The following is a 14,585-nucleotide window of genomic DNA, read 5'->3' on the forward strand; positions in this document are numbered from 1 at the left end:
CTCAGAGGCATTTTATGGCATCGCTTTGACTTTAGACACATATTTCTCAGAATTGAACACTCTACAAAAGTGCCCATTGCGACAAAGTCGAAACTCACACCGGCGAGGTAGTACGGGGCTCTAAACCTGGTTTTTCCACGAAAAGCGCATTTTTTTGTATATGTGACCTGGTCTACGAGATGGGAGCTAACGTGCGAAAACTAGTTTTCTGGGAAAAGCTGTTAAAATAATCGTCAGTTTCTCGTTATCTCATTAATTGTTCTCCTTTTTTTTTTGACACCTAAACCCCCTTTCCGTAGACCAGATTACATATATTTCGTAAATGATAAAAACTATAGAAAAAATGTAAATGACAAACTTGTAGGATATTTTATTTTTATTTATTTTCACGCACAAGATTCATAACAAACAAAACGCAACATCTAACATAAAAAATATATCCGGTCTAAGATGTAATACAATTTCTATATATTGGAAATGATAGATTAGAACTGCAACCAAATACGTACTGCATCACGAAAAAAACTTGATGAGGTGAGAGTATATTCCTGAAAGTAAAAATTAATTATTTGTATCATAACTGGCTCAATAATCGGGTTACATTATGAGTGGCTAAAAATGTAGAGGTATGGTAGGTAGGTAGGTAGGAGTGCAGCCCTGTTGTATTTCGGGCTCAATTAGCACTAGCTGTGCCATTTTGATGCACTAGTCGTAGACCATTTTATTATTGCTATCACGTTTCACCTTCGCTTTCAAATCATTTTGTGGTTCCGATGAAGCAACTAATGTCCGATATGCTTTTCGTAGACAAACATTCAAAGTTTGGTGCTTGATGGATTCCAAGAGTTCAATTTTTCAGGGATCTGCGATAGGCTTGGGCATTCACAGAGAAAGTGGAAAGTTGTTTCCTTATTAGCATTATCATGTGTCCCTCTGCCTGATTTTGGTAGGAACACCACTTTAATACTTTTCCAACTGTCTTGGATGTAAGACAGTTGAATGCTTGCTTTGTATATATTTTCAAGCCTTTGAACCATTGATTCTTACAGCTTTGGCAGCATTTTTGGCATAATCACGTCTGGTCCTGCCACTTTAAATGGTGAGAAAGTATTTATGGCGTATTTAGTTTTCCTTTTGTCTACTATCAGGCCTAGGTAGTCAGCTGCGCTTGCCAGTGGTTCTGGTTAAACCACCGTTGTCGCCGTTTGGTGACTCCCAGGGAAATGTGTTTTAATAAGTATCTCCAGAGATTCTTCTCCAGAGGAGGTCCAAGCATTTCCTTCCACCTTTATATAGGCAGTATTGGTGCGTTCTTTGGATGGCATTTTACTCAGCCTAGCGGATTCTCTGTAACTTTGCCATGAGTCAGTTTTGGCTTTCCTGACTGCTTTTTTGTATCTTTTCATGATATCTTTGTAGGGTTGTCACATTTTAGTTCTGAAACTCTCATTGAAAGCTTTTTTAGTTATGTTCTCAGGTTCTTAAGCTCACTGTTCCCTCAAGGAGGAGACTTTCTCTTTTTCAGAGCTGTTAGCGGAGTGGATTTATTGAATGTTGTTAAAATTTTTTCTATCCTCTCTACTTCTGTATCAAGTTCTTGAGGATTAGTGATAGTGTTATTGTCTCCTTTTTCAAGGTCTTTTGTTGCTATTGTAATAAATTTTTTTCATGATTTTCTTCTAGGGTTTCGATATTTGAGAGGAGTACCGAATTTCACGCGAATTCGGAACAGTATCATCTAGGAGTGATCCGACATAGAAGTCTCATCGGACATCCTCTAGTTATTCAAAACAATACTATCTGTATCTGTTAATAACGTGAGGCCCAATACTTCCTGCCAACCAGTAAACCTTTTAGAGCTTGGGAAACTAAAAGTCGGCTTATCCCCCTTGTTGCATATACTTAAATTGTTATTTAAAATATACTTATTGTAAGAGTGACTCACCTCTGGTGTTTGTATTGGAGCTTCCCCATAAGGTGTGCTTTGCGTTGGCATCACACCCTATTAGGAAATCATCCTTTTTTATTGTTCTCGATTACTCTAATGAGTGATGCCGGTGGTATGTCCACGTCATGAGCCATGTACGCTGAGACCAAGAAGAAATGGTTTTTCTTTTGCTCCACCTTTACCACCGTGATATCTGTTGTGCTGTAATTTGGACAAAGGAATGAATTTATAATTTTATTGATAAGAATGTATGCTTTTTATTTACCTTCGTTACGTGTGTAAAAAATGTTACAGTTACTGCTGTTTGGCCCTTTAATGGTATCTTCATTAACCTAGGGCTCCTGTATAAGGCTGATGTCGATGCCCCTCTCCTTAATGAGGGTTGTCAGATTGGCTGTAGCACTATTCGAGTGCTGCAGGTTTATCTGCACATATCTAAGGCTATTGTTCGTCTTGCATTTCCTTGATGTCCCCGTTCCTTAGCAGCTGGCTAGCGTCGTCGACCTCGTCCGTGTCGTCTTCGTCAGCCGCTTTGTCGCCTTGGAAGATTTTTATCCTAGCCTTGCGAATGCCGAAGCTGATTTTGTTGTCAGCCTTCGTAAGAGCCTCTATGGACTCATCGCAAATCGCCACTAGAATTGGTCTACTTGCTTTGTTTGGTTTCTCCTCCTTAATCAGCTGCCACTTATTTATGCCTGATATAGCTCTGTTTTGCAGCTTAATACACTTGAGGAGTTTTTCGCCTGGGTCCGCTAGCGGGGGTAGCCAAATGCGAGCACGAGGTCTCTTCGGGATATCCTTGGCGGGTATAAGCCTCAGTTGGAGGCCTACAAAGGCGTTGCTAATTTTATCAGCGCTACCCGTTAGGAAATCTAGAGAGCTCTGGTCCGCGCATTTGATGACCCTGTAACCCCTAACGGTTTCAGAGGAGTCAAACTCTGGGTAAGGACCCTCAGGATTGTCGAGTACATAGCTTAGCACCATACTCGACAATCTGACGTCGATCTCCACCCATCGTTCCTGCACTGTGCTTGGTGAGGAGGAGTTGCCGTCTATAACGGCTACTTGTAGGCTATCTCTGGCTACATCGCAGAAATGTCTTGCCGCTGTTGAGCTGCTTTGTTCCCCTTCACTCCGCCTAGGTTTTTTGGGCAGAGTGCCTTGCGATTCGGTGGTTGGGCGATTCCTTTTTAGGGAACTTCTCTGGTTTGTACTTTCGTTTTGAGGTTCGGATTGCTTCCCTTTCAGGAAGCTTTCGTAATCCTCCACTATCTGTTTAAGACGCTTGATTTCGTCCTCATCTACTGGGATTCCGGCTGCCTGATCTTTGGCCTTCTTACCAAGTATAAAGACTGCTTGCTGGTACCGGCGTTTCCTCAGTTGATTCTGTGTTTTTTTACGTTTCTTGTGGTGGTTGTCTACTTTAGCTACCAGCGCACTTTGGTGGGTGGCAATGGCAGCTTTGGAAGTGGAGGCTTCCACTTTTGGTTTGGCGGTTTCCGCTGCTGTCACTACCGGTGTGCTGTTACTGATACGTTCGGTAGTACTCTTAATCGTCTCCTGGCTGAAGGCGATTAGGTCGTCCTCCTCCGATTTGATTATTGGATTCTGATATGTCGGTAGTTGTGTAGCTGTTCCCGTAATCGTCGTTGTTGGCGTCAAGTTGGTTGTTGTTGTTGTATTTTCATTGTTCATTTTTGGTCCCACGAGTAGGCCGGAAAGGGTTGGTCACTCGTCCGCAGAGCCGGTATGCGTAGAGAAGGCATTTAATACATCCGACCTCGCCCGGGCATCGGAGGGGACCGTTAGCGATCAGCTATTCATTACCGCCCGCTGACCATTCAGCCATCGGCACGGGTACCTCAACACCTTGGCTTAGGGTGGTGTTGGTGCGGGTATCCTCATACTTCCACAATAGGGGATGGGCGTAAAACCGAAGGTTTATTCATCCATATCACTATTGTGGGAATTATGAGGTGTCCCTCTTGGTTCGTAAGAGTAGAGTGCGTTCCCATTTGGGATGCGCACATTACAATTACTTAAGCTCCTTTGCCACGTCAAGGCGACCAACTTAAAGGAGAAAAAAAATGTAGGAATTGAGGAAATTAATTAATAATTAACAGTTCTCCTCAGACAAATGGATGTATTTTAAATTATTAGATACTGTTGATCCCCGCAAAACTAATACGAGTAAACTGACGTTGAGTAACACCAAAATAAAACTCCGTCAGGATCCATCTTGGGATACCAAAACGAGGTTTACAAGGCGATTCATAGTTCGAGCCGCAGAACTAAATAGAAAGGTATCTTCTATAAGAGTGTACAGCTGTTGGGAATGCCGATGATATTGATATCATCCTTTGGACAAGGAAGCACAGAAAATGGGTCTGGCAGTGAACGAGGGCAAGAGAAATATCTCCTGTCATCAAACAAACAGTCGTCGCATTCGCGACTTGGCTCTCACGTCACTGTTGACAGTCATAACTTTGAAGTCGTAGAAATTTCGTCTATCTTGGAACCAGCGTAAACACCACCAACAATGTCAGCCTAGAAATCCAACGCAGGATAACTCTTGCCAACAGGTGCTACTTCGGACTGAGTAGGCAATTGAGAAAAAATCCTCTCTCGACAAACAAAAACCAACCTGCTGTATGGTGCAGAGTCTTGACGATGTCAACAACGGATGAACACGTTCTTTTCGAGAGAAAAGTTCAAGATTTAAATGGATGAATATTGAGCTGTAAATTATCAGATACTGTTGTTGTCCGGATGAAAATGAAGAGGAAGACCTCCAAAAAGAAGTTGGAATATCCAATTGGCGCCACGTAGCGAGAAGAAGAAACGACTGGCGCGCTGTTGTTAACTCGGCTATAATCGCTTAAGCGGTTTCTACGCCAATTAAGAAGAAGAAGAAGATACTGTTGTTGATGAAAATGAAACAAAAAGTATCTAGACAGCAATACCCATAAATAAAACTGTCAGCTCGGAGAACTCTTCAAAGAATTGGTTTTGGGGCCACCGTTAAACAGAAGAAACCTGCTATCTCTAATAAAAATATTAAGGCACGTCTAAGCTTTTGTAAGGAATCGCTTCCAATCGTATGGTAAACAATACTACTGGTGTCGTCCACATAAAAACCTTCAACGACATCATGTGCGACAAACTGTAAAATAGAGTGGAGACAGTCTCATGGTATGGGAGCCCGTTAAAAATGACCACTGGAATTATAGAAAAAGAAGATTACTTAAATATATTACAGTAAAATTTATCGGACTTTAGGGACAAGTGTGCTTATCCAGACGATGGGATCGTTTTTCAACATGATAACGATCCGAAACACACTACAAAAATTGTTACTTGCTGGCACCAAAATCCGTTTTGAGTCATTGAAGGCTATTCCGATAATTGACTGTTTCAAGGATTGGAAAAAATGTTTGCACAAGCGTATTGAGGGTTTCTAAAATAATGAACAAAGTCTTACTATTTTGTGCTCATAATAGCACTTCGCACTTTAGCAGCTTTTCTCGCAGGTTCGCCCGCATCGAATACCTTAAGTAAATATCAAAATGTTTTATCAAAACAAAAAACTAATTACACGAATACTATCCCGCAATTATCATTTTCGGAGTAGCCAGAATCCCCCAATTTTGTTTAATTTACGCATTTTTATTTTACTACATTTTGAAATTTTTCGACAAACAAGCCAAAATACACTCGTGGCCACGCAAACCTTACCACTCAAAATTTTTAAGTGTTGTGCTTATTTGACAATACTTTATAGCGGCACTTTTTGCAGTATAGAAATTTTATATTTATAAATAAGTTAATGGCATATTATTTATCAAAAATATTAAGATTTAAAAACAAAACACATTCAGCTATAGATTGAATCATTTGAAAGTTAGGGAGCTTTACAAAATGAGCTCGTAATGTAAGAGACTGACATGCGATGAAAAAATTATATACTTTAATATTTTTTGAATTGAATTTCATTTACATTATAATTGAAATTAATGTTTTATTTTATTTTTTTTTATTGAAACACAAAGTTTAGTCGCGTGATTACTTTAAAAACAATAAAATCGGCCGTTTTTGTGTAAACTCAGGAAAGCTAATTTGTGTTTTACTTATTAAACGTAATAAATTAACAACTATAATTATAATTAAATAATATAATTTAGTCTACTTATGCTTATCAAAAATATAAAAAAAAAAATGAAAAAATCCCGAACGAACGATAAAGTCCGAAAAAAATTTAAGTAAGTACACCCAAATCTTTTTTTACACGGTTTCTTTTTACACGGATTTGAAGTTACACGGTTGAAAAAAAAAAATTGGTAAACAATTTTTAATCTGGTACGTTTTCAAATTCACTGTCTTGTAATTATGTTTGTTTTTACCACACTTGGCACCATTGCTGAAATGAACATACATACATAGTAGTAACTGGGAAATCCCCTTATTCGATAACCTACACATTTTTTTCGCATGATATTTATATAAAATATTGCTTAATTAATGTGTTTAGAGTTTATTAAATCACAATATTTTATCAAATGCAAATGACGTTCGTGTTATCAATTAGTTTTGAACATTTCTGACATTAGTAAGTGAAAAAAGGTATTTTATCTATAAATTTTTAGTTAAGCTTTAAAAATAAAATCTTTGCTCTTACTACAGTTAACAAAATGTCCAAAATTTCAAAGATTAAACGGTTTTTTTTTTACACGGATTTCTGAGGAACGTATCTACCGTGTAAAAAAAAGAGTTGGGTGTATCTTTTTTTCAAATTTTCAAATGTAAGGATTTAATGTAAGAATTTTAATGTCGCAAATACGGCGACAACGGAGTGCAGAGTGATGTAATAAGTATGTACCTAATCCACTACTTCTTAATTGTTATTATATTCGAATTTCGTTTATCTTACCTGCTTATATTTTTTGTTAACTATCCGTTTCATGTACTTTTTGGTGGGATATACCATATTTTATAAAGCACGGAAATCTAGAAAAGCAAAAAAAAAAATATATTAATGTATGAATATATCGAATAAGAGGAATATAAGATATCACCTACATTGTGACTAACATGGGAAATCGCGTTAATCCAGGAACACGACTGGTTGAATGTCTCCAATCCGAAAAAACTGGCTTTTAAGTACAGAACGTAGCAGGAAGATCAACGGTCCTATGACTAAAAAGAGATATTAAAATTATTTCAACTTGGTTCTCTAGGAATTAATACAGTTCAGATTTGACTTAACTCGGTTAACGGCAACATCTGTCAAATTTGTGGAGAAAATGCAGCGCTTTTACGCCAAACTCCAATTGCATTGCCCAAGCTCATAAATCAAGTAGTGTATGTGTATTATCCTGTTAAAAAAAGGTCATTAAAAATCTGAAATTTAATATCAATTTATCCACGTTTTTTTACCTGTACTTCCTTCATGCATCATAGGGTACTTGTAAAAGATTTTGATGACTGAATTAAGGTTCCTCTATATGTAGTAACTTCGAACGATCGGCATGGCAATTGATAGGCGAAGACAAGTCGCAGATAACTAATAATCGACTATGAGAAATAGTCTTACCAGTTCCTTAAGCTTATAGTATAGTACCGGTCAGGACTGTGGAATAAAAAACAAATTGTGTTGGTTGGGAATAAAAATGGGGAATTTATTTATTTAATGGAAATTAAATTTTCATTGTAAATCAAATTTTAAATTAATTTCCAATTTTTAATTTAAAATCAAGTTTAAAATTGAAAATTTAATTTTTAATCCCAAAATCAAATTAAAATTTGTTAATTTAATTTTTTATCTCAAACAGCTTCTACAAAAATTGGATAACACTTGATTTGAAAATAGAAAATTATTTTTCAAATTAAAATCTGATAAGAAAAGGTATAAGATTGACATATTTCTTACTGAAACACTAGAATTAGAAGCAATTTAAAATAAATAAGACAAAAAGATTTAAACTATGTTGATATTTCATTTAAAATAAGCTTTGCTTGGGAAAAAATTTAAATTCTAAAACATTTTTTTTAAGTTTGGTATTAAATTTTTTTGAGGGTTAAAAGTTAAAAAAAGGAGGAAACTTGAAATAAAAATTTTAATACGGTTTTTGGGATTAATTTTTTTTTATTTTTCAATCCTCTATTTGGTATTAATTTTTTTTTATTTTTCAATCTCCTATTTGGGATTAATTTTTTTATTTTTCAACCCGGTATCCGGTGGGATTAAAAATTTAAAAATTATTTTTAATTATTTTCGTTATTACAAAAAAAATTTAATTCAAATATTTTTTTATGCATTATTTGCAACGCTAACACCGCTTGTATATTTCTCCCAAATTATGAGATAATTTTATAAATTTTTTTCACTTTTCTTTACAATTAATGTTTATTTTGACGATTTGTCTTCAGCTCTGTAGAAGCATTATTTTCCACATATTTTTTACAAAATTTGATTTAACATCACTTACCAAAGTGAAGGTGTTCCAATTATTAGTAAGTCTTGAAAAGAAAAACGAAAATTTGGAAAAATGGCGATTTAATTCTCAAAAAAATCTTCTTTTAGCTCGATTCATTTTCATCCAGCGGTTCTCCAACTTCTTTTACCCATCTGGAAACTGTGCGTTTAAAGTAGGTCTTCGTGTTGGCGGCTTCAATCCGATCGTATATTTTTTCTAAAATTCGCGTACACGACCTTTTCCACACGCATTCAAAACAAAGCTGCGGTAATCCTCTACCACAAAGTAATATAATATACATATATGTATATACATAGTGGTTGTACAGGGCGTATGAGTTATGGGAATACAAATATGACCGATAACAAGGAAAAAACAACGAGCTGAACTTTTGACGACTTATTTCCACAATTGCAAGCGAATTGCTAAATCACGGAAGAAAGTTGTCCAATGCTCACAGTTGACGATATGGCCAACACATAGTATCGGTTTGAATGAGCTTCAAAATTTTTGGTTAATCCTAACGCGAAGGTTTGTAACAATACAACAATCCACGCGAACTCGATTGGGCTTTTGAAACGAGCGCAGTAAGAATGACATTAGAACAAATTGACGACATGAACAAACTCTACAAGCTGTTGGATCAAAAAAAGTTTACAACTGAAAATATTAGTAAAAGGCTTGCCAAGTGCTAACATTTCGTAAATTGTTAATTATATTTTATGTTTTAATGTCTTTTCGTCTGCTTTTGGCTAATGAAATAAATTTATATATATACATATGTATATATGTATATGGTACTTTACCCTTATAAATCAACATTTTTGTTATAGCAAAGAACGATCGTCGATTTTTATTAAATTTTATGTATTTATTATTTTTAATTTTTACTTTTTTGTATAAAATTTATTACATTATTTGCTTACCTTAATTTAATAGCAACAAAAATATAATATTTGCTTACTAAATAATATATGTACATGTTTATACACAGTTATAAATTATACACATGTAATTAAAAAATTACATAATTTACTTACAATTTATAGAAATTAAGGGGTTATATACAGCTAGAATTTAAAAAAAAAATCAATTTTTTTTATTTTCTTAATGTAGATATATTTTCTATATAATACACACAGAAAATTTCATATCGTTCCGGTGAATATTTTCGAAGTTACACGGAAATTTGAAAAGGCGTTTCAGCGTGCTTGGAAGTGCATTCCAAACTTTAAACGAGCTTTTCTCAAAATAGTGTTTTCAAAGTCGGTGACCAACATTACTCGAAAACGGCTAAACCGCTTAGTCTCAAATTTTAACACGAGCTTCTTAAATATATTTTTTAGTAATTAGTCGAAGATTTTTTCTCACCGATAAATATTTTTTTTTATATTTTTTAATTTAAGGTTGCAATTTCGGTTTAAAAATCTACTAATTTTTTTAGAACCGCCATTTTGTAAAAAAAAATATTTTGCTTATTTCTTCGATTAATTACTATATTTAACATTATTTTAACGAAATCTGCTTGGTTTTTTAATTTCAGAGAAACCAGTTCAGATATATAGTGGCCACCGCAAAACAACTGTTTTGAGCGTAGCTCTCGGAAATCAGCTGTAGTTCCTTTCCAAATAAATATTTTTACTGATACTAAGCCTTAAAATACAGTTAAAAAATACCATAATGTGTAAAAATTTTTGAATCGATAAATTTAAAAGTTTTTTCAGAAACAAATTCTGGAAAAAATCGCTTTTTTCGGCCTTCTAACTGTATATAAACGCTTAATACAAAATCAATATTATTATTGGCTTATTTTATTACTATCTTTAAAACATTTTTTTTATGTAAAACCCAGCATTTTTCGATTAATTATTTTTATAAATAGAAAATAGGTTATTTATGTAAACAAAGGAATTTTGAATTTATGTAAAAAAAGGCTTATTTTTAATTGTAAAATGCTAGTAAAATAATGTTAATTAAACCCATATATTAATATTAACTATAACCAGTTTTTCCATTTACAAGTAAGCTCTCAAGAACCATTTATACATACAATAGTTCAAATCGTACTACTAGGTTCTTATTTACAAACTTTTTGGAAACACTGGGTACTGCTATTTTCATAGTAATCGATTTTTACATTTTCTACAGCAATATTAAAATAATTTATACTTTTTCAAATCTTAATACAAAATAATTCTGCTGAACTTATTTTTATTTATATTTAATAGTTTTTATATACATTTAGGTGTTTACTTCTATATCTATTTATGTGGCTTATACCTTATTTTTCTTTAATTTAGTATACAATTTTTATTACGAAATTTATTTATATAAGGCTTGAGAAATTTTTTAAATCAACCAAACTTTTCTGCTTTCTATAATTTCGTCAATCTTATATATATAATACATATATGCGCATTATTTTTATTTTCCCTTATAGTGGAACAGTTTTAACAAGTAAATTTATATAATTTACAAGGGAAATTTTAAAAATATTGACACAGCTCGTTGACATGTTTTCAAATTTTACTTTGAATATTTTATTTTGTAATCGTTATTTGTAACGAACTTATTGGCGTTGAACCCAGCAATCTTAATATAGGACAACAATAAGTAATATGGACCCATAGTTATATGTTTCAAAAGCTTCTAACTGGAAAATTGCTTAGTCATTTATTTATATTTAAACGCTTGGTGGCGACACAATCATCAAAATAATCGATTTTTAATATTTTTAAATATCGAAACATTTATTCGGTTGTAGCTTTATTTAAATAGTCTCTTTGTCATTATTTGAGACATTTCGAAATAAAATCACAGTTTTACACCATTTACAATTCACAACATGGTATTCCTTGTCACCAAATGCTATCTCTAAATTGTCAGTTGGTAGTTAGCAGGTTAATTATTAAATATCAAATGCAACAATAAACGATTCTGGGCGGTCTCGCTCACATAACATAAACAAATAACCTATAGCCAGTATAGTATACTTGATGTAAACAAATAAGCAATAGTAAGTGTAGTTAAGATAAGATGTTCACCCAAAATTTTTGGGCCAAAAAAAAGGCTCAAGCCGAATCTGAAATAATAAAGACGCGAACTCGGAATTCTGTGTCTGTGTTTAATTTATTAGGGATTTGTGCGTTGTCCTTAGTCAATAAGACGGGACATTTATTTGACTCATTTTACTATATGTATATGGTTCAAAATTGCCGAGGCGAGGATGCAGAGAACTATTTAACAAAAAGGCAAATATTCATAATGTCATCACTTTCAAAGGAGATTGGCCATATAAAGCCATGATTAAGCTAAGCCATTAATTGACAAACAGCGCAGACGATTTAGGCAACCAGAAATCAGCAAATCTGTCGTCGTCGTTGTGTTACACTAGCGGTCATGAAAAGCTCACATTCAAGTTAAAAATGTGTGGAATTTGCCGGTTAGTTTGTAAGACAATAAAGGGATTTCCTGCATTGAAGTATTGTTGATGTGTTGACAGCAAATGTAAGTCAATCGCGATTGATCTTTTGCTATAGCTGAGTTGGGTTTATAAAAAGAGGAAAATGGGTGCAAATTATGGTATAAGCAGTTGAGTCGTGATAAATGTGTGTGTATTTTGCTGGTAAAAATAATATGATGTTTTATTGTTGTATTTCAATAATAAAAACAAAAAAGTGAAGTGATAAGAAAACGACTCGCATTTATTTGGAGACTTCTGAGACAAAGTCCCTCATTGAAGTTTGCGGCCAAAGTATTGAAAAGATACGATGAACCCATAAAAATAGTCATGTGCTACAAAATATGTGCGCACAACTTAAAAACGAGCACAAAGTATGTTTGACTGCTTTTGAGATGCGTACGCCGCTAAATAACGTAACAAAAAGATATAGCTATCTAAGCAGCCAGTCGATTTATGGAAAATTCTTATTTAATTCTTGTGAATCTAACATTTTTTTAGGCAAGAGAAACGTAAAATTGGTCCCAGTGGCGGATCTCCGTCAAAGTGGGAGATCTACAACGAGGTAAATAAGGTGTTGGGCAGTTTTAAATCAAACAATGAAGTAATGGACGAAGTTTTAATTTATTAATAATTCATTATTTAAAAATACGTATTTATTATTATCATTTGTTTTTCTTACAGGCGAATTGTGAATAATCTTTGATTGATTCTGAATCTGATGTTATGGAGGTATCGTTAAGTGAATACTCCATTAGCAAAACACCGTGCGCTGAAATACAGGCTGATGAACCATCGACAAGAATTAATTAATAAAAGATGAACAGAAAATGACGCAGAAGTATTTAGACAAAGAAAAAAAGTTAAAAAAATGTCTAACAAATAGCTCATTATTCATGTGATAAGCCTTTAATGCCGCGCATTCAAAAATGGAAGAATCGTTACATCTTCCAGGTACTCTTATGTTTATGTAAGTAAACCTATAAAGAGTTGTAACGTGGCTTTTACCACCTTACAATAATTTACGTAAACTTCGCTCCACAGTACATCATGTACCCTCACCATACCACCATACGTACTAAACTTCACCGCATTGACTACGCACACAACTTACCTCACTACGATGACGAAAGCTGCGCGATGCTGCTATAAAAGCAAGCACTTTACACCAAATGCGATCATTTGCTCCAGCTCGCCGAACCGGACGGTCGCCCAGCATCGCGCAGGAAAATAGCAGTAAGCAGGGGGCACCGTTATTAAAAACTAACGTGACTAACAGGCGACACAGGAGCCCGTCGTATACATCACCGTGCCAGTCACAACAAGCGTCAACGCCTGGCTCATAGATTCCGTTCATTTTCATCATCGTGCCAGGTTCAACAAGCGTCAACGCCCGGCTCATAAGTTCCGTTACTTTTCATCATCGTGCCAGGTTCAACAAGCGTCAACGCCTGACTCATAAATTCCGTTCATTTTCATCATCGTGCCAGGTTCAACAAGCGTCAACGCCCGGCTCATAAATTCCGTTCATTTTCATCATCGTGCCAGGTTCAACAAGCGTCAACGCCTGGCTCATAAATTCCGTTCATTTTCATCACCGTGCCAGCCTCAACAAGCGTCAACGCCTGGCTCATCAATCCCGTTCGTTTTCATCACGCTGGTCTGGCTGTCCACATAAGGGGTGGGGTGTGGATACAACTTTACGAGGATAAAGCTCGTCTTTTTTTTGCTAAGGGTTCGTGGGTCCCAAGGCTGACCCTGGAGCGGCTGAGCATACCTCAGCTATGGACGAAACCCCATTACAGAGTCTACAGCAGCAAAGAGAATTGTTGATACCACCTTTTAAAGTTATAATAATCTAAAGCTTCACATTTTGGAGGTTTCACTTCAATGCGACATCCATCAATCGCTCCATAGCATTAAGGGAACCCCAATAATTCAAAACCATTAATAATGTCTTCGATTTGAACTTGTGTTGGTGGATACGCATCCAACATTGTTTCTTAGAAAACGGTACAAATTTCCTTACACACCTCAAGAACTATTTCTCCTATAGATATATACTTTTAGAGACACTTATCAAGTGAGTGACGGGAGGATATAAAGTCATTTCCAGCCTACAGTAATCACTACACCAGAGCTCATAATCCAAGACGACAATATTTAAATCCTGACTGAAATATTAAGAAGATGTATGAACTATACGTCACAGAATGTGAAAAGAAAAACGTAGCAGCAATGAAACACAAAATATTACGAGTTCTACATTGCGCTCTCTACGAAATTTAATTTACATTTTAAACAACCATCAACGGATACGTGTCAAACTTGTGATGCTTTTCAAATAAAAATTCAATCTTCAGACGAAGAGGGAATTAAGATGGCAAAAAGTAAAAAGGAAAATCTCGCAGTCAAATGGCTGCCGATCGAATGGCAACATCGGAAGAATTGTTCGTATTTTCTTTTGACTTGGAAAAAGCTTTAGCCTTTCCCAAGCTGATCACATCCGTAGCTTACTAGAAGCGAAATTTATATGTTTATGATTTTGGATGTCATGAATTCAATAAAAACATAAGCCACATGTTTGTTTGGCCAGAAACTGAAGTCTCAAGAAATTTCATCTTGTCTAAAAAAAAAGTACATAAAGACTTACGCTGCAAACTTCGGAAAAATAATAACGTATTCGGATTCGTATACCGGTCAA

The 14,585-nt window shown here is 35.0% G+C and overlaps 1 protein-coding gene and 1 long non-coding RNA gene across 2 annotated transcripts; one reads left to right on the forward strand and one right to left on the reverse strand.

The window, feature by feature from the left end:
• Positions 1-346: 346 nt before the first annotated feature.
• Positions 347-4,010, reverse strand: LOC126753381 (uncharacterized). Its single transcript, XM_050464777.1, has 3 exons — positions 2,214-4,010; positions 1,946-2,149; positions 347-548 (listed from the first exon to the last, which is right to left on the reverse strand). The coding sequence occupies exon 1, from the start codon at positions 3,641-3,643 to the stop codon at positions 2,390-2,392; it is 1,254 nt and encodes a 417-aa protein (XP_050320734.1). The 5' UTR covers positions 3,644-4,010; the 3' UTR covers positions 347-548; positions 1,946-2,149; positions 2,214-2,389.
• Positions 4,011-13,018: 9,008 nt separating this feature from the next.
• On the forward strand, positions 13,019-13,693 carry LOC126753402 (uncharacterized). Its single transcript, XR_007666130.1, has 3 exons — positions 13,019-13,255; positions 13,314-13,371; positions 13,430-13,693. It is a non-coding gene; the product is annotated as an uncharacterized LOC126753402 (long non-coding RNA).
• Positions 13,694-14,585: the final 892 nt, after the last annotated feature.

This window comes from Bactrocera neohumeralis, chromosome 3 (genome assembly GCF_024586455.1).
Source record: "Bactrocera neohumeralis isolate Rockhampton chromosome 3, APGP_CSIRO_Bneo_wtdbg2-racon-allhic-juicebox.fasta_v2, whole genome shotgun sequence".
In the NCBI taxonomy this organism is placed as follows: domain Eukaryota; kingdom Metazoa; phylum Arthropoda; class Insecta; order Diptera; family Tephritidae; genus Bactrocera; species Bactrocera neohumeralis.